The sequence below is a fragment of the Oncorhynchus kisutch genome, linkage group LG7, assembly GCF_002021735.2.
Source record: "Oncorhynchus kisutch isolate 150728-3 linkage group LG7, Okis_V2, whole genome shotgun sequence".
Lineage (NCBI taxonomy): Eukaryota > Metazoa > Chordata > Actinopteri > Salmoniformes > Salmonidae > Oncorhynchus > Oncorhynchus kisutch.
Window position 1 is genome coordinate 52,772,699 of NC_034180.2, and position 19,147 is coordinate 52,791,845.

The 19,147-nt window shown below is 44.5% G+C and overlaps 2 protein-coding genes across 7 annotated transcripts in view; both read left to right on the top strand.

The window, feature by feature from the left end:
• The window catches only part of pacs2 (phosphofurin acidic cluster sorting protein 2), a 105,588-nt gene extending 94,783 nt beyond the window's left edge, over positions 1 to 10,805 (top strand). For all 6 annotated transcript variants that reach the window (XM_031829323.1, XM_031829320.1, XM_031829318.1 and 3 more), the window contains 5 exons: positions 626 to 668; positions 818 to 953; positions 1,173 to 1,393; positions 5,509 to 5,622; positions 6,856 to 10,805. In XM_031829323.1, the coding sequence (XP_031685183.1) occupies positions 626 to 668; positions 818 to 953; positions 1,173 to 1,393; positions 5,509 to 5,622; positions 6,856 to 6,974 (633 nt within the window). In that variant the 3' untranslated portion in view covers positions 6,975 to 10,805. The remainder of the gene's footprint in view (positions 1 to 625; positions 669 to 817; positions 954 to 1,172; positions 1,394 to 5,508; positions 5,623 to 6,855) is intronic.
• Positions 10,806 to 11,142: 337 nt separating this feature from the next.
• Positions 11,143 to 19,147, top strand: part of dcaf5 (ddb1 and cul4 associated factor 5) — a 26,067-nt gene continuing 18,062 nt past the window's right edge. Inside the window, exons 1-5 of the mRNA XM_031829324.1 lie at positions 11,143 to 11,590; positions 12,865 to 13,011; positions 14,454 to 14,490; positions 15,660 to 15,799; positions 18,052 to 18,181. Of these exons, the coding sequence (XP_031685184.1) occupies positions 11,347 to 11,590; positions 12,865 to 13,011; positions 14,454 to 14,490; positions 15,660 to 15,799; positions 18,052 to 18,181 (698 nt within the window). The 5' untranslated portion in view covers positions 11,143 to 11,346. The remainder of the gene's footprint in view (positions 11,591 to 12,864; positions 13,012 to 14,453; positions 14,491 to 15,659; positions 15,800 to 18,051; positions 18,182 to 19,147) is intronic.

Sequence of the window (19,147 nt, forward strand, 5' to 3'; positions counted from 1 at the left end):
ATCTCTCTCTTAGTGTAGACGGATCTGTTTATCGGAGTAGGTATCTTTCTCTTAGTGTAGACGGATCTGTTTATCGGAGTAGGTATCTCTCTCTAAGTGTAGACGGATCTGTTTATCGGAGTAGGTATCTCTCTCTTAGTGTAGACGGATCTGTTTTTCGGAGTAGGTATCTCTCTCTTAGTGTAGACGGATCTGTTTATCGGAGTAGGTATCTCTCTCTTAATGTAGACGGATCTGTTTATCGGAGTAGGTATCTCTCTCTTAGTGTAGACGGATCTGTTTATCGGAGTAGGTATCTCTCTCTTAGTGTAGACGGATCTGTTTATCGGAGTAGGTATCTCTCTCTTAGTGTAGACGGATCTGTTTTTCGGAGTAGGTATCTCTCTCTTAGTGTAGACGGATCTGTTTATCGGAGTAGGTATCTCTTTCTTAATGTAGATGGATCTGTTTATCGGAGTAGGTATCTCTCTCTTAGTGTAGACGGATCTGTTTATCGGAGTAGGTATCTCTCTCTTAGTGTAGACTGATCTGTTTATCGGAGTAGGTATCTCTCTCTTAGTGTAGACAGATACATTTTCTTTATCCTGGAATTTGACCTAAAATAACTTGAAACCTCTTTCCCCAGATGGTGAAAGTTGGCATCGTGGAGCCGTCATCTGCAACATCAGGTGAGACATTAGTTGTGGACAATGTACCTATTGTTATTGCATGTTCTACCGTGTGATCAGTGAGAATGAGTTTCTATGTGATTCTGTAGTTGTACACGTAATCTGTGATATACAGAGTGTTGTAATATTATCCCACTTTATATTATCAGGTGACTCTGACGATGCATCCCCCATGGGGATGGTTTTCCACTCCTCCACCCCTCCTCAGGTGTCCCCTGCCCTGAAGGAAGCCTCACCCACCCCTCCCTCCTCCCCCTCCGTCAACACAAGCTTCAGTTCCTACAGGTACGTGTTCTTCCAGAGAATTGAATAGAACATTTAAAAATATATAAAAAATAGATGAATGTAATAGAACATTAAAATAGACTGTGAAAATGACTAAATTGGCAAATGATGGTTTCATATATTGTACATTTAACTTGATCTTATTGTCTGTTTCTACCGATCAATTTGTTCCTTATTCTCTTCCTCCATCTGTGGTGTGATGTCTGCTGGGTGTTGTAGTTCTCCCCAGGGGGAGCTGATGGGACTACAGGTGGACTACTGGGTGGCTCCCTCCCCGGCTGACAGGAAAAGAGACGTGGAGAAAAGGGACTCGTCCTCCTCCAAGAACACTCTGAAGTGTACGTTCCGCTCGCTGCAGGTCAGCAGGCTCCCCCAGGCCGGGGCCCAGCCACAGCCCGCCATGTCCATGACTGTTGTCATGAAGGAGAAGAACAAGAAAGGTAAGGGCTTGTACTGATCGTACCAATGGAGGCTCCTCGGAGGAGGAAGTGGAGGACTGACCTCCTCAGTGAATAAAAAAATAGAGAAATACTAAAAAAGTTATCCTGTATAGATAGAACAATACTAAATATATATATTGTTTTGCAATGAAGGTCTAGAGTAGCCTCAACAGTCTGGTGAGTAGTTGACTCAAAAAGAGAAAGATGAGTTGCACAGTAAATTTTTTATTTTTTTATTGAAGAAGCAAGACAGAACTCGCTATATTTTTTCCACTTACCTACTCAAACACCCGGAGATGCTATGTTCGCTAGCTGGCTATGGCTATCCAACAGACAGAGATGCTATGTTCGCTAGCTGGCTATGGCTATCCAACAGACAGAGATGCTATGTTCGCTAGCTGGCTATGGCTATCCAACAGACAGAGATGCTATGTTAGCTAGCTGGCTATGGCTATCCAACAAACAGAGATGCTATGTTCGCTAGCTGGCTATGGCTATCCAACAGACAGAGATGCTATGTTAGCTAGCTGGCAATGGCTATCCAACAGACAGAGATGCTATGTTAGCTAGCTGGCTATGGCTATCCAACACTGTAAGCTTTTGGTTTTATTCATGTATTTCCATTAGGCCCACCGGTGCTTGCTGTACACCTAAACTGCTTGCTGTACACTATACTGCACGATTGTTGTGGGTTTATTAACTGGTTAGTTCTTGTAGCTAGCTATGTTGACTATGACGCGCTAGCTAATATGGTGACAACGATGTAGGCTGTGTGTAGCGGTTAGCGGTTATGGTATGAAGGTTTGGCGTGGAAATGTGTTTTTTTGCGGCCTGGCCACAGAAAGCTGTTGTGTTGTACACTGAAGGTGAGAGGAGAGGACGTATAGTACGAGAAGGAATTATACAACGAGCAAAAATGTTCATGCTGTTTGTATGTGGCTGCTATTAAAAGTGAACTGTGGGATTGACTTGATCAGGCGTGTAGGCACGGGGATAAACTGAATATGTCCAATAGAAACGCTTGTTTGCAACTGATTGCATCCTATATCAGGCAAGATTCTCGACCTGTACACCTACATTGTAAACTTTAATTCATAGGCTAGGTTGTAGCAACCTCATGATGGGTACAGGGCAAATTCAACTATCATGTAGTAGCCGAAGCCTATGGATGTTACATTGAGCTGGGTGAATGGAATATGAATGACGTTGTAATAGAAGGCCATGCTTCTAAAATAATATATTTAAAAAAAAAACCGAATTGGCCTCCCTCATCTTCAACGTCACCAACCGCCACTGGAACGTATTGTAGGTAACACTACCTTTTTAAAGAGTTAGTTAAAATGTCTACTTTTAGTTTCCTTTCAATATATTTCCTACCTTTTTTTAAAGCAGTATGTGGACAAGGAACGGGCTTCCATAGGGATTCTTTGGTTTTGTCAAACAAACCACTGCAACAACAACAATAAACACTGCAACTACACCAATAAACACTGCAACTACAACAATAAACACTGCAACAACAAACACTGCAACAACAATACACACTGCAACAATAAACACGGCAACAACAACAATAAACACTGCAACAACAACAATAAACACTGCAACAACAACAATAAACACTGCAACTACAACAATAAACACTGCAACAACAACAATAAACACTGCAACAACAACCATAAACACTGCAACAACAACAATAAACACTGCAACTACAACAATAAACACTGCAACAACAACAATAAACACTGCAACAACAACAATAAACACTGCAACTACAACAATAAACACTACAACAACAACAATAAACACTACACCAATAAACACTGCAACTACAACAATAAACACTGCAACAACAACAATAAACACTACAACAACAACAATAAACACTGCAACTACAACAATAAACACTGCAACAACAACAATAAACACTGCAACAACAACAATAAACACTGCAACTACACCAATAAACACTGCAACAACAACAATAAACACTGCAACAACAACAATAAACACTGCAACAACAACAATAAACACTGCAACTACAACAATAAACACTACAACAACAACAATAAACACTACACCAATAAACACTGCAACAACAACAATAAACACTGCAACAACAACAACAACAAACACTGCAACAACAACAATAAACACTACAACAACAACAATAAACACTGCAACTACACCAATAAACACTGCAACGCCACCAATAAACACTGCAACTACAACAATAAACACTGCAACTACAACAATAAACACTACAACAACAACAATAAACACTGCAACTACAACAATAAACACTGCAACAACAACAATAAACACTGCAACAACAACAATAAACACTGCAACTACACCAATAAACACTGCAACTACAACAATAAACACTGCAACAACAACAATAAACACTGCAACTACACCAATAAACACTGCAACAACAACAATAAACACTGCAACTACAACAAGAAACACTGCAACTACAACAATAAACACTGCAACTACAACAATAAACACTGCAACTACAACAATAAACACTACAACAATAAACACTGCAACTACACCAATAAACACTGTAACTACAACAATAAACACTGCAACTCCACCAATAAACACTGCAACTACAACAATAAACACTACAACAACAACAATAAACACTACACCAATAAACACTGCAACTACACCAATAAACACTGCAACAACAACAATAAACACTGCAACAACAACAATAAACACGGTAACTACAACAATAAACACTACACCAATAAACACTGCAACTACAACAATACACACTGCAACAACAACAATACACACTGCAACAACAACAATACACACTGCAACAACAACAATACACACTGCAACAACAACAATAAACACTGCAACTACACCAATAAACACTGCAACTACACCAATAAACACTGCAACAACAACAATAAACACTGCAACAACAACAATAAACGCTGCAACAACAACAATAAACGCTGCAACAACAACAATAAACGCTGCAACAACAACAAACACTACACCAATAAACACTGCAACTACACCAATAAACACTGCAACTACACCAATAAACACTGCAACAACAACAATAAACACTGCAACAACAACAATACACACAGCAACAACAACAAACACTGAAACAACAACAACAATAAACACTGCACCAACAAACACTGCAACAACAACAATAAACACTGCAACAACAACAACAACAATAAACACTGCAACAATAAACACTGCAACAATAAACACTGCAACAACAACAATAAACACTGCAACAACAACAATAAACACTGCAACAACAACAATAAACGCTGCAACAACAACAATAAACACTACAACAACAACAATAAACACTACAACAACAACAATAAACACTGCAACAACAACAATAAACACTGCAACAACAACAATACACACAGCAACAACAACAAACACTGCAACAACAACAACAATAAACACTGCAACAACAAACACTGCAGCAACAACAACAATGAACACTGCAACAATAAACACTGCAACAATAAACACTGCAACAACAACAACAATAAACACTGCAACTACAACAATAAACACTGCAACTACAACAATAAACACTGCAACAACAACAATAAACACTGCAACAACAACAATAAACACGGCAACAACAACAATAAACACTGCAACAACAATAATAAACACTACAACAACAACAATAAACACTGCAACTACAACAATAAACACTGCAACTACACCAATAAACACTGCAACAACACCAATAAACACTGCAACTACACCAATAAACACTGCAACAACAACAATAAACACGGCAACAACAACAATAAACACTGCAACAACAATAATAAACACTACAACAACAACAATAAACACTGCAACTACAACAATAAACACTGCAACTACACCAATAAACACTGCAACAACACCAATAAACACTGCAACTACACCAATAAACACTGCAACAACAACAATAAACACGGCAACAACAACTTGAGTTTTCGCTCAAAACAAAATAAAGACCGATAGTTAATCGTCATGATTAGCGTTCGCATTTCAAGTTCGGAATCTGTCGTTATTAACTTTTACGTCTGTCTCTTTCCGTTCCCTCTTTCCAGTCATGTTCCTGCCAAAGAAGACTAAAGACAAGGATGTGGAGTCTAAGAGCCAGGTGATCGATGGCATCAGTCGACTGATCTGCACTGCCAAGCACCAGCAGACCATGCTGAGGGGTAAGACTCCTTCCTAAGACTCCTTCCTAAGACTCCTTCCTACTTCCTAAGACTCCCTCCTAAGACTCCCTCCTAAGACTCCCTCCTAAGACTCCCTCCTAAGACTCCTTCCTACTTCCTAAGACTCCCTCGTAAGACTCCCTCGTAAGACTCCCTCGTAAGACTCCCTCCTAAGACTCCCTCCTAAGACTCCCTCCTAAGACTCCCTCCTAAGACTCCCTCCTAAGACTCCCTCCTAAGACTCCTTCCTAAGACTCCTTCCTACTTCCTAAGACTCCCTCGTAAGACTCCCTCGTAAGACTCCCTCCTAAGACTCCCTCCTAAGACTCCCTCCTAAGACTCCTTCCTAAGACTCCTTCCCAAGACTCCTTCCTAAGACTCCTTCCTAAGACTCCTTCCTACTTCCTAAGACTCCCTCGTAAGACTCCCTCGTAAGACTCCCTCCTAAGACTCCCTCCTAAGACTCCCTCCTAAGACTCCCTCCTAAGACTCCCTCCTAAGACTCCCTCCTAAGACTCCCTCCTAAGACTCCTTCCTAAGACTCCTTCCTACTTCCTAAGACTCCCTCGTAAGACTCCCTCGTAAGACTCCCTCGTAAGACTCCCTCCTAAGACTCCTTCCTAAGACGCCCTCGTAAGACTCCTTCCTAAGACTCCCTCCTAAGACTCCCTCCTAAGACTCCTTCCTAAGACTCCCTCCTAAGACTCCCTCCTAAGACTCCTTCCTAAGACTCCCTCGTAAGACTCCCTCCTAAGACTCCCTCCTAAGACTCCCTCCTAAGACTCCTTCCTAAGACTCCTTCCTAAGACTCCTTCCTAAGACTCCTTCCTAAGACTCCTTCCCTCCTAAGACTCCCTCCTAAGACTCCCTCCTAAGACTCCCTCCTAAGACTCCCTCCTAAGACTCCCTCCTAAGACTCCCTCCTAAGACTCCCTCCTACATCCTAAGGTTGCAAAGTTCTGGTCACTTTCCCAGGTTTTCCAGAAATCCTGGTTGGATGTCAGGAGGGAATAAGCAGGAGATCTGGGGAAAGTTACTGTAATTTTGCTGCCCTCCTACCTCCATGTTGTGTCCTCATTTCACTCATAATAGAGTAAGGGTCTGCAACTGGCGGCCCAGGGGCCATATTTGGCCCCTTGTATTAGTGAGCCTGGTATTACATGAATTATGAAGAACTACTAATTCAACAAGTAAAGTTTTAATTTAATTTTTTTATTCTCTCTTTTCTTCCAGTGCTGATTGACGGCGTGGAGTGGAATGATGTCAAGTTTTTCCAGTTGGCGGCACAGTGGTCGTCACACGTCAAACATTTCCCCATCGGGATCTTTGGACACACTAAAGGGCCTTACTAGCAGGCCCCGCAGGCAGCAACTAGAACTAGTATCCATAGAGACCGTTGCCACAGTAGCGACCGTTGCCACAGTAGCGACCGTTGCCACAGTAGCGACCGTTGCCACAGTAGCGACCGTTGCCACAGTAGCGACCGTTGCCACAGTAGCGACCGTTGCCACAGTAGCGACCGTTACCATAGACACTCATCTGGACTTGAGGACGGCTCCCCCGCTCTCATGTGCCAATAGCCTTTAACCTCCCAGCCCCGGGCTTTGCACTGCCCCGCCCCCCCAGTCTGCACTGCCCCGCCCACCCAGTCTGCACTGCCCCACCCGCACATCATAGCCTGGTCCCAGGTCTGTTTGTGTTGTCTTGTCAACGATTTGCTTGACAATGACCTTAGGAGTTGGCAAGACAGCACAAACGGATGTGGGACCCAATGTCTTAATTTAAGCTCCAGCTTTCCCTTGTGTTTTATGTTAATACGTTTCTGTGTGTTTGTTTTCTTCTATATGTATATTAGAAACCTTCCCGAGGCTGTCAAGGGGACATTTTGTTTTCTCACCAAGCTTTGAAAATAATAATTTTAAAAACCTGCTGATGTTTTGGAAAAAAAAACGAGCAGAAACCTAACGAAATAATAATTTGATAAATTAACTCATTAACTCCTAAAAAGCGAGTGCTCAACTTTTCGGCCCCCTCCCTCTCTTTTTTTTTTATGTGGCGAAGATGGATCGTTTCAAACACTTTGCCAGGCACAAATTAGCTAGATAACTCTTTGTTAAGATGACTTCGTAACCAAAGGCCCTGAAATGGCTGGTGGAGAAGGGAGGATGGAGGGTGGTAGAGGATGACAACACAGAAGAGAATACTTATCTTGTAAGGCTGGAAGAAGGATGGGTCTGGATCCTCAAATGAAATTACTTTAAGCCTACACAGCCCTAGTCCTGGGGTGTATTCACTAGGAACTAAATAGGAACAAACGGAACAGAGAGGGACCTACCTGAATTTGTCCAACAGGAACTTTTGTTTTCATAACAAAACATTCTCCATTGTGAAACGTTTTTGCTACAGTGTGCACTAATGAACACTCCCCTAATGACAGTGGCTCCTGTTATAGCCTCTGCACTCATCGGATGTAGCCGGCTACTGAGACCCTCTGCACTCATCGGATGTAGCCGGCTACTGAGACCCTCTGCACTCATCAGATGTAGCCGGCTACTGAGACTCTCTGCACTCATCGGATGTAGCCGGCTACTGAGACTCTCTGCACTCATCGGATGTAGCCGGCTACTGAGACCCTCTGCACTCATCGGATGTAGCCGGCTACCGAGACCCTCTGCACTCATCGGATGTAGCCGGCTACTGAGACCCTCTGCACTCATCAGATGTAGCCGGCTACTGAGACCCTCTGCACTCATCGGATGTAGCCGGCTACCGAGACCCTCTGCACTCATCGGATGTAGCCGGCTACTGAGACCCTCTGCACTCATCAGATGTAGCCGGCTACTGAGACCCTCTGCACTCATCAGATGTAGCCGGCTACTGAGACCCTCTGCACTCATCAGATGTAGTCGACTACTGAGACCCTCTGCACTCATCGGATGTAGCCGGCTACTGAGACTCTGCACTCATGAGATGTAGTCGACTACTGAGACCCTCTGCACTCATCAGATGTAGCCGGCCACAGAGACTCTCTGCACTCATCGGATGAAGACTGAAATGTGCAATAGAATTAGCCTGAAATCCAGACCTGTTTTGTGCTAACATTCCACACCTTGTACTCCATGTCATATGTTTGGCGATCACAAGGAGTGGCAAGGAGTGGAATGATGGCACAAACAGACAGGTACCAGGCTACGATATACTATATACGTCCTGTACATCCAATCAATTAAATGTAAATGCAACTCATCATTGAGATGGCACTGACCTGGCAATGACAAATGGTTGATGCATATCTTTCTCTTTATCCTGTCCCCTGTCCCCTTTCTCTATCCTGTCCTCTCTCTCTGTATCCTGTCCCCTGTCCCCTTTCTCTCTCTATCCTGTCCCCTCTCTCTCTATCCTGTCCCCTGTCCCCTTTCTCTCTCTATCCTGTCCTCTCTCTCTCTCCTGTCCCCTGTCCCCTTTCTCTCTCTATCCTGTCCTCTCTCTCTCTCCTGTCCCCTGTCCCCTTTCTCTCTCTATCCTGTCCCCTCTCTCTCTATTCTGCCCCCTGTCCCCTTTCTCTCTCTATCCTGTCCCCTCTCTCTCTATCCTGTCCTTTCTCTCTCTATCCTGTGTCCTGTCCCCTTTCTCTCTCTATCCTGTCCCCTCTCTCTGTATCCTGTCCTCTCTCTCTGTATCCTGTCCCCTCTCTCTCTATCCTGTCCTCTCTCTCTCTCTCTCTCTCTCTCTCTCTCTCTATCCTGTCCTCTCTCTCTCTATCCTGTCCTCTCTCTCTCTATCCTGTCCTCTCTCTCTCTATCCTGTCCTCTCTCTCTGTATCCTGTCCCCTCTCTCTCTATCCTGTCCTCTCTCTCTCTATCCTGTCCTCTCTCTCTCTATCCTGTCCTCTCTCTCTGTATCCTGTCCCCTCTCTCTCTATCCTGTCCTCTCTTTCTCTCTCCCTTTCCCCTGTCTCGCTCTTTCGCTCTCCCCCTCTCTCTCTTCCCTCTCCCCCTCTCTTTCTCCCCCTCTCTCTCTACCCTCTCCCCCCTCTTTCCCCCCCTCTCTCCCTCCCTCCCCCCCTCTCTCCCCTTCTCTCTCCCTCCCTCTCCCCCTCTCTCTCCCTTTCGCTGTCTCCCTCTTCCCCCCTCTCTCTCTTTCCCTCTTCCCCCCTCTCTCTCTTTCCCTCTTCCCCTCCCTCTCTTTCCCTCTTCCCCTCCCTCTCTTTCCCTCTTCCTCCCTCCCCTCTCTCCCCCCCTCTCTCCTTCGCTCTCATTCCATCCATCCTTCTACCCTATCCTGTTTCTCACAACAACCAAGACCAATCTCCTCTCGACACTCCACACACCTTCTGTCAGAATACTAGACCTATATTTAAACTTCAACTCACTCATCATCGGAGTCCTATATCTAGAGAGATGGGACATTGAGGTTTCTGCATTTGACATAACATGGCTGCCATAGAATGTTGTAGCGTCATCTCCCGATTCTAACATGACACTGAGAATTTTTAAACAATGATATGTCACTGAATGTCTAGAATTTAGAACAATAATTCAACCTTCTAAAAGTTGTCCCAACTCCACATATATATGGCTCTGCTCATTTGTTAAGAACCCCAACGCTCGGTCTGAACATTTAATAGACATCGCTTGCTGTGCGGTTTTGGAAGTATAAGGGCCTCATCTTTCATATCAGTGAGAAATAATGATTTAAAAAAAGGTTAAATTGATACACATCTTTAAAGGGTTAGTGTGCCCACACGGCCATATCTAACCTGCTAGAAATGTGTTGTCACTGTTGCTGCAACTGTGTTCAAATCGGTTGAAACAGTGTACAGCAAGTAGAGGGATTTATGTTTCTAGAACCGTATTGCAATTGAGAATCGATTCACGTTTAGATGGGGGTATTTATTTGCCTGTTTTTGGCTGCCAGAGAAAGTCTACCTTTCCCAAAAACATAGATTAAATTTGCTTTGTGAAGCCTGGAATGATTTTCATGTTGAACTGGCAACTTGTAGTTCTTTCCTCTGCAAGGATATACGTGTTTTAAGTTGTACTATAAATATATCCTGTTTATCTTGGAAAAGTGGATTGTATTGAATGTAGGGTTCCCTTCATTAAAATATGTAGCCTAATTGTTAAAAAGACTACCACTGTAATCCCAATGTTGGGGATAATAAAACTAGACTCTTAAATGTCTGCTTTTCATTGACTTAATGTGATATTCATATTTTGTTATTATTTGTGTTGTTTTTATCTAGGTGCATATTTCAAGTGACAGCTAACCTAAATGTATTATGGGGAGGACAACTTTGCCTAAGTAAACAAGCTAACTGGGTGGGGGGGTTGATTTGCGGGTCAGCTGGGGGGGGGGGGGGGGTATTTGCGGGTCAGCTGGGGGTGGTTAATTTGCGGGTCAGCTGGGGGGGGGGTTAATTTGCGAGTCAGCTGGGGGGGGGGGGGGGGGGGGGGGGTAATTTGCGGGTCAGCTGGGGGGGGGGGGGGAGTTTTGATGTTTGTGTCAGGCAGATCGAGAAGCTTGCAGCAGAACAGGAAGCGACTGCTACAGAGCGCGCGGGGGGGGGGACCTGCAATCAACGACGACATCAACAGCACTGCGGCTCGGGAATATCTTTCTTCACCATCATGTAGCTTCGAGACAGAACGATTGCAGAGATACACTTCTATAATAGCTGGATATAATAGTGTGGCTGTGCATTGAGATAAAAATCCAAATTGGATGAGGAAGCTGGCTAGGCTAACTGCTCCAGGAAAAATGAAGGAGGTGAAGGGTTGCGGTATGCGGTCCTCCGTGGGCTTTCTGTCCCAGAGAAGGCTCTTCGGTAACCCGCTGATGAAGGAAGAATTTCAGAGACTCCGGTTGGCAGGATGCACAAGCCTTTACAAGAAAGACATGCTGGGACATTTCGGGTGTGTAAACGCCATAGAGTTTTCCAACAATGGAGGAGAATACCTTGTGTCCGGTAAGTTAGTAGCTGTAGATCATCCTCTAGTTAGCATAGTTGTTAGCCTAGCAGCTACTGTGTTGTTGACAGATTATAGCTAACTAGCTAAACTTGCACGTCAGTTTACAAGCTTAGTTGGCTGGTCGTGTCATCATATGCACAGTTTGACTCTCTAGTCATCCATTTCCCCCCAAAATGTAATTTGTCAATTACGAGCAAGGAAAATAATGAGATGTGCAGGTCATGTTTAAATAGGTAAAATAATTTTGGCTATCTAGGTTAGCATGCTATCCAGCTGACAGAACTAGCTACACAGTTCTGCATTCCTGCCCCTTTTGATATATGCTGACATTAGGTACCGGTAGCTAACTAGTTATCGTTTTAATAACATTATACAGTTAGCTAACTATGCAACTTTTAACCAGTCTTTTTCACTACTCCAGTTTTGGCGTAGAATAGGGAGAGTTTGGAATTAGAAGAGTAATGACTCTGGTGTGTTTCACTGCTGATGGGCCTTGCAAGCTGAGGAAGCCCTTCAGAGCAGTGGAACAACTTGGCCTGTGTTTACAATGTCTTGTCTGTCCACCCATCTCTTTCGATCTCTGTTCTCTTTTGTGCTCTCTCTCTCTCTCTGACTCTCTCCTTCCCTCTCTTTCTTGCTCTCTCCCCTGCCTTACCCTCTATCCCCATCTCCCTCCCTCCTTCCCATCTCCCTCCCTCCTTCCCATCTCCCTCCCTCCTTCCCATTTCCCTTCCTCCTTCCCATCTCCCTCCCTCCTTCCCATCTCCCTCCCTCCTTCCCATCTCTCTCCCTCCCTCCTTCCCAACTCTCTCCCTCCCTCCTTCCCATTTCCCTCCCTCCTTCCCATTTCCCTTCCTCCTTCCCATCTCCCTCCCTCCTTCCCATCTCCCTCCCTCCTTCCCATCTCTCTCCCTCCCTCCTTCCCATCTCTCTCCCTCCCTCCTTCCCATCTCTCTCCCTCCCTCCTTCCCATCTCCCTCCCGCCTTCCCATCTCCCTCCCCTCCTTCCCCATCTCCCCATTTCCCTCCCTCCTTACCTCTCTCCCCATTTCCCTCCCTCCTTACCTCTCTCCCCATTTCCCTCCCTCCTTACCTCTCTCCCCATTTCCCTCCCTCCTTACCTCTCTCCCCATTTCCCTCCCTCCTTACCTCTCTCCCCATTTCCCTCCCTCCTTACCTCTCTCCCCATTTCCCTCCCTCCTTACCTCTCTCCCCATTTCCCTCCCTCCTCACCTCTCTCCCCATTTCCCTCCCCATCTCCCTGCCACAGGAGGGGATGACCGCAGGGTGTTACTATGGAACATGGAGAGAGCTCTTCATGCCCGCTCAGCCAAGCCTCTCAAACTGAAGGGAGAACACCTCTCCAACATTTTCTGTCTGGCATTCGACAGCACCAACAAAAGGGTGTTTTCTGGGGGTCAGTGGACAAATCATCACCCATTAATCTGTCATTCAATCAGTTTCATTAGTTAGCATAGGGTAGGAATTCAGACACAGGGTTTTAGTTAGCATAGGGTAGGAATTCAGACACCAGGGTTTTAGTTAGCATAGGGTAGGAATTCAGACACCAGGAATTTAGTTAGCAAAGGGTAGGAATTCAGACACCAGGGTTTTTCCTGGATCTAAATGGGGCTTAGGTGGTGGGTGTGGTGGGGGCGTGGCCAATGGTGCATCGCTGACTGTAAATTTTAGAGGCCCTCCCTGTTGGCTGCAGAGGTAGCATATCTAGGTCGAAACCACATTTCCTTCCCTGCTACACTTTCCCATGACTTATGCTGTCTGAGTGACTCAAACATAACGTCGACAATTATTTCCCCCCTAAACATTTTTTAACATATGCACCCCAAAAAACACACAGGCCACCCACCCAAGACTTTTCTATGCAGGGAAAAACCCTGGACTTGAGTGATTTAGATCAAGGTTTGAGAGACGATCTGTGGGTGGTGGCTACTAGCCGGGTTCCAGATCTGTTTGTGCTATCTTGACAACTTCTTGTCACACATGCGAAGGCAGCGTTTTTAAGGTACCTTGGGATTGGGACACATGTTATAACGTCCTTCCTCCCGAAAAGGCAGCATTCTTGCCGATTGGAACACAGCCGTTGTCATGGCAAACACTGACCTACACATTGACCTGTTTGCCATAGCAATGACGTGTGTTTTTGGCACAAACAGATCTGGGCTTTAGGCTAGGTGACTACTACTAGCTATCCCGGGTTTAGTGGTTCACTTGTTCTGTAGAGGGCTTGAGTTACCTGACCTCGGCTGTTTATAGAAAGTTATGTTCGGAGACCCCCCTCCCCCATTTGAATTGACAGCTAACACCACATACATAACCAATTCAAAAAGCTGGGCCTAATCGTTTGTCTTTAACCCCGTAAAGTTGTGTTATGAGTAATATCACATACGGCATTGGAAAAAAACCATGCCGTTGTTGACGTAAAGTATGTCGTATATGTAGTTCCTGGAAAAAAAGCATTGCTTATCAATGGTCTTATCTTTGAGTTATGAATGTGTCGTGTTGTCCTTCCTGATCTAGCTCCCCTACTACCCTTTTTTGAAATGTAGTGTTTCTATCGGGATTCGTTTTGGCACGTGCTACACGCCTTTTTATTCATGGGGAGGCAGGGTAGCCTAGTGGTTAGAGCGTTGGACTAGTAACCGAAAGGTTGCAAGTTCAAATCCCCGAGCTGACAAGGTACAAAATCTGTCGTTCTGCCCCTGAACAAGGCAGTTAACCCACTGTTCCTAGACCAGTTAACCCCACTGTTCCTAGGCCGTCATTGCAAATAAAAATTTGTTCTTAACTGACTTGCCTAGTTAAAGGTAAAATATTTTTTTTTTGTCTCTTGTCTCAAAGGCAACGATGAACAGGTCATCCTTCATGATGTAGAACGGTGAGTATGTTTATTTAATTATTCGTCGTCAGCTGCATTGTGTATTTATTTACTTACTTACTTAGGCCCATCACTTCTTTAAGAGGCCATTTTGACCACTCCTCTCCATCGCGGTCTGTTCTGGGCAGTCTTCTCCAGCTCCTTCTATATGGGGAGGCAAGGTAGCCTAGTGGTTAGAGCGTTGGATTAGTAACCGAAAGGTTGCCGGATCGAATCCCCGAGCTGACAAGGTACAAATCTATCGTTCTGCCCCCTGAACAAGGCAGTTAACCCACTGTTCCTAGACCAGTTAACCCACTGTTCCTAGACCAGTTAACCCCACTGTTCATCATTGTAAATAAGAATTTGTTCTTAACTGACTTGCCTGGTTCAATAAAGGAACAAATATGCCGGTCCTCCTTGTATCTGCTGCTCTTATCCTCTTCAATGCTTTTCACTTAGAATAATGTGGAATTTGGTTTTACTTTGTGAATTGAAATGGAATTGACCCCAACCCTGCTCCCAACCCAGCTCCCAACCCAGTTCCCAACCCAGTTCCCAACCCAGCTCCCAACCCAGCTCCCAACCCAGCTCCCAACCCAGCTCCCAACCCTGCTCCCAACCCTGCTCCCAACCCTGCTCCCAACCCAGCTCCCAACCCAGCTCCCAACCCAGCTCCCAACCCAGCTCCCAACCCTGCTCCCAACCCAGCTCCCAACCCAGCTCCCAACCCAGCTCCCAACCCAGCTCCCAACCCAGCTCGTCAGGTGGTGGGCGTGGTGGGGGCGTGGCCAACAGTGCACCGTTAATATAATGGGGCTTAGGTGGCGTGGGGGGGCGTGGCCAATGGTGCATCGTTAATATTACGTCCTTCGTGGTGTGGGCGTGGGGGGGGGGGGGGGGGGCGTGGCCAATGGTGCATCGTCAATGTACAATGACATTACAACTTCTCTCTGTCGGCGAGACGCTAATGCAGACATCTGTTCCCATAACAACGATAGCTTACTACTTAGAATTTCAATACATTTCTTCTAAGTAGATATGTTAGTACGAATACATGGACAATGGAACGTAATTATTATTTTTAAATAGCATGTAAAGATGTCTTGTTGCAGGGGCGAGACGTCTTGTTGTTTTTTATAAAAACCAAAACAACATTTCAACACAGCTGTGTTCTGTTTCCCCTCCAGAGGCGAGACTCTGAACGTGTTCCTTCACGACGATGCGGTGTACGGCCTGTCAGTCAGCCCCGTTAACGACAACGTGTTCGCCAGCTCCTCGGACGACGGACGGGTCCTCATCTGGGACACACGGGAGCGGCCACACGGAGGTACTTAACGTGCATGCGTACATACATATACAGGGCATTCAGGAAAGTATTCAGGCCCCTTCACTTTTTCCACATTTTGTTACGTTACAGCCTTATTCTCAAATGGATTTAAATAACAAAAATATTCTCATCAATCTACACACACTACCCCATAATGACATCACACTACCCCATAATGACATCACACTACCCCATAATGACATCACACTACCCCATAATGACATCACACTACCCCATAATGACATCACACTACCCCATAATGACATCACACTACCCCATAATGACAAAGTGAAAACAGATTTAATAGAAATGTTGGAAAATGTGTGTGTGTGTATATATATATATAATTTTTTTTTCTTTCTATATATATATATATATATAATATATAATATATGACACCTTATTTACATAATTATTCAGGCCCTTTGCTCTGAGACTTAAAAATTGAGCTCAGGTGCATCCTGTTTCCATTGATCATCCTTGAGATGTTTCTACAACTTGATTGGAGTCCACCTGTGGTGAATTCAATTGATTGGACATGATTTGGAAAAGCACACACCTGTCTATATAAGGTCCCACAGTTCACAGTGCATGTCAGAGCAAAAACCAAGCCATGAGGTTGAAGGAATTATCCATAGAGCTCAGAGACCGGTTTGTGTAGGGTAGGGTACCAACACATTTCTGCAGCATTGAAGGTCCCCAAGAACACAGTGGCCTCCATCATTCTGAAATTAAAGATGTTTGGAACCACCAAGACTCTTCCTGGAGCTGGCTGCCCGGTCAAACTGAGCAATCGGGGGAGAAGGGCCTTGGTCAGGGAGGTGACCAATGGTCACTCTGACAGACTTCCAGAGTTCCTCTGCGAAGATGGGAGAACCTTCCAGAAGGACAACCATCTCTGCAGCACTCCACCAATCAGACCTTTATGGTAGAGTGGCCAGACGGAAGCCACTCCTCAGTAAAAGGCACATGACAGCCCGCTTGGAGTTTGCCAAAGGCACCTAAAGACTCTCAGACTGTGAGAAACAAGATTTTCTAGTTTGATGAAACTAAAATTGAACTCTTTGGCCCGAATGTCAAGTGTCACATCTGGCAGAAACCTGGCAAACTCCAAGCGGGTGGTCTCCCAAAGAAAAACCCTGGAACGAGTAGGCCTGTCCAAACCTTTTGATTGGTACTGTATATACATACAGTACATGCATACAAACTTAATTTACCCTACTACACCATTTACATGTGGTTACAAATTAGTTTCAGATTAACGAGTTCATCTCGGAGCAGTAGCGTTTTAAACATCGAGGGGTAACATGATGATACCAGGAAATACCCGACACGATGCGTTCTGCTGACTCGGTGGTTCCGCACACAGAGTGTATTGCTCAGTCCTTTCCTGTCAAACTGTGCCCTACATGACCCGCTTCCATACGAGTACTGTTCGTCTCGACGCAGACAGTCGGTGGCGTTTTTGAAGAAGATCAGGGCCGGTTTCCTGTACGACCCAGATTAACCTTCTCCTGGACTAGAACGCATGCCCTTAAGGGAGACTCCATTTGAGATAGCTTTTAGTCCAGGAATAGGCTTAATCTCTGTCCAGGAAACCAGCATCAAATTAAAGTAGTCTTAATCTGGGGTACTTCCCAGGTACTTCCTGTATTCATTGTAATTCTTAAACTGGTAGACCTATATCAGGTGACTGATCTCAGTGTATTACAGTATATACAACATATTGCATTAGGCTTCCTACCATCAATAACCATTAGATAAAACATTTTATTGTAGTTTGCGCTTCAAGAGCGGAATCTTACCATACATAATGTCCTCCTGTGTTCTAGAGCCCTTATGTCATTGACTGAATATTTACAATAGCAGACTGTTTTCAGAGTATTACTGTATATAAAGCTATAGTTTCAGAGTATTACTGTATATAAAGCTATAGTTTCAGAGTATTACTGTATATAAAGCTATAGTTTCAGAGTATTACTGTATATAAAGCTATAGTTTCAGAGTATTACTGTATATAAAGCTATAGTTTCAGAGTATTACTGTATATAAAGCTACGATTTCAGAGTATTACTGTATATAAAGCTATAGTTTCAGAGTATTACTGTATATAAAGCTATAGTTTCAGAGTATTACTGTATATAAAGCTATAGTTTCAGAGTATTACAGTATATGAAACGTGCAATAGGTTTCCCCTTGATCAATAACCATGTCATCAGAGTTAAATCCATGTCCGTCCCGGTGTGTTTCAGAGCCCTTCTGTCTGGCCAACTACCCATCAGCCTTCCACAGTGTGATGTTTAACCCGGCAGAGCCCCGACTCCTGGCTACAGCCAACTCCAAGGAAGGGGTGGGGCTGTGGGACATACGCAAGCCTCGCACGTGAGACAACATGGCCGCCGTCAACTGTCACTCTCAGAAACTATAGCAACCTTTTTTTTTCTCCACTCTTTAAACTCTTGAGAACTTTCAGGCTGTAATCCAGCGTCTGTCTGGCCCAATTTGTCCACTAGAGGGCGCTGTCTATTATTATTATTGAGTCATTGTTTCTAGTGTTGCAACGGTATATACTCGTGCCACAGTAAAATCACGATACCAACGTTTTAGAACACCGTAGTACCGTTTATACGTTACTACCGACCTTATCCAGCCCTGTCGATCTAAAGAACGTTATGAAGTGTTAATTAAGTCTTGTGTTTATAGAGTCAGTTGAATATAAGCGAACGGCCGCTAGTCTCTTGTATGAGCCGGTCCAATAATATCCACAGCACTTTCATGCTTATATCACTTGTGGCAGCTACTCATGAGATGTGCTTCAACAAAAGTATCATTCATATAGGCCTCGTGTTCCCATAACTATATATAAAATAATATATATCTTTCTGGTGCTTCTTAAATTCTGTTTGGTGCGTAACGTTTTAGAAGTTGGGAGGTGTGTGTGTGAGAGGTGTGTGTGTGTGTGTGAGAGGTGTGTGTGTGTGTGTGTGTGAGAGGTGTGTGTGTGTGTGTGTGTGAGAGGTGTGTGTGTGTGTGTGTGTGTGTGAGAGGTGTGTGTGTGTGTGTGTGTGAGAGGTGTGTGTGTGAGAGGTGTGTGGTGTGTGTGTGTGAGAGGTGGTGTGTGTTTTATGAGGGAGACAGGAAGGGAGGGAAGGCTGTCTCTGTGTTAACTGTATAGTGATGAAGGGTTTTCATGCAGTGTTTCCCCCTTACTGACACAATGACATGCAGATCATTTTACGTGTATATTAACCAATCAGCGTGACACAATGACATGCAGATCATTTTACGTGTATATTAACCAATCAGCGTGACACGATGACATGCAGATCATTATACGTATATTAACCA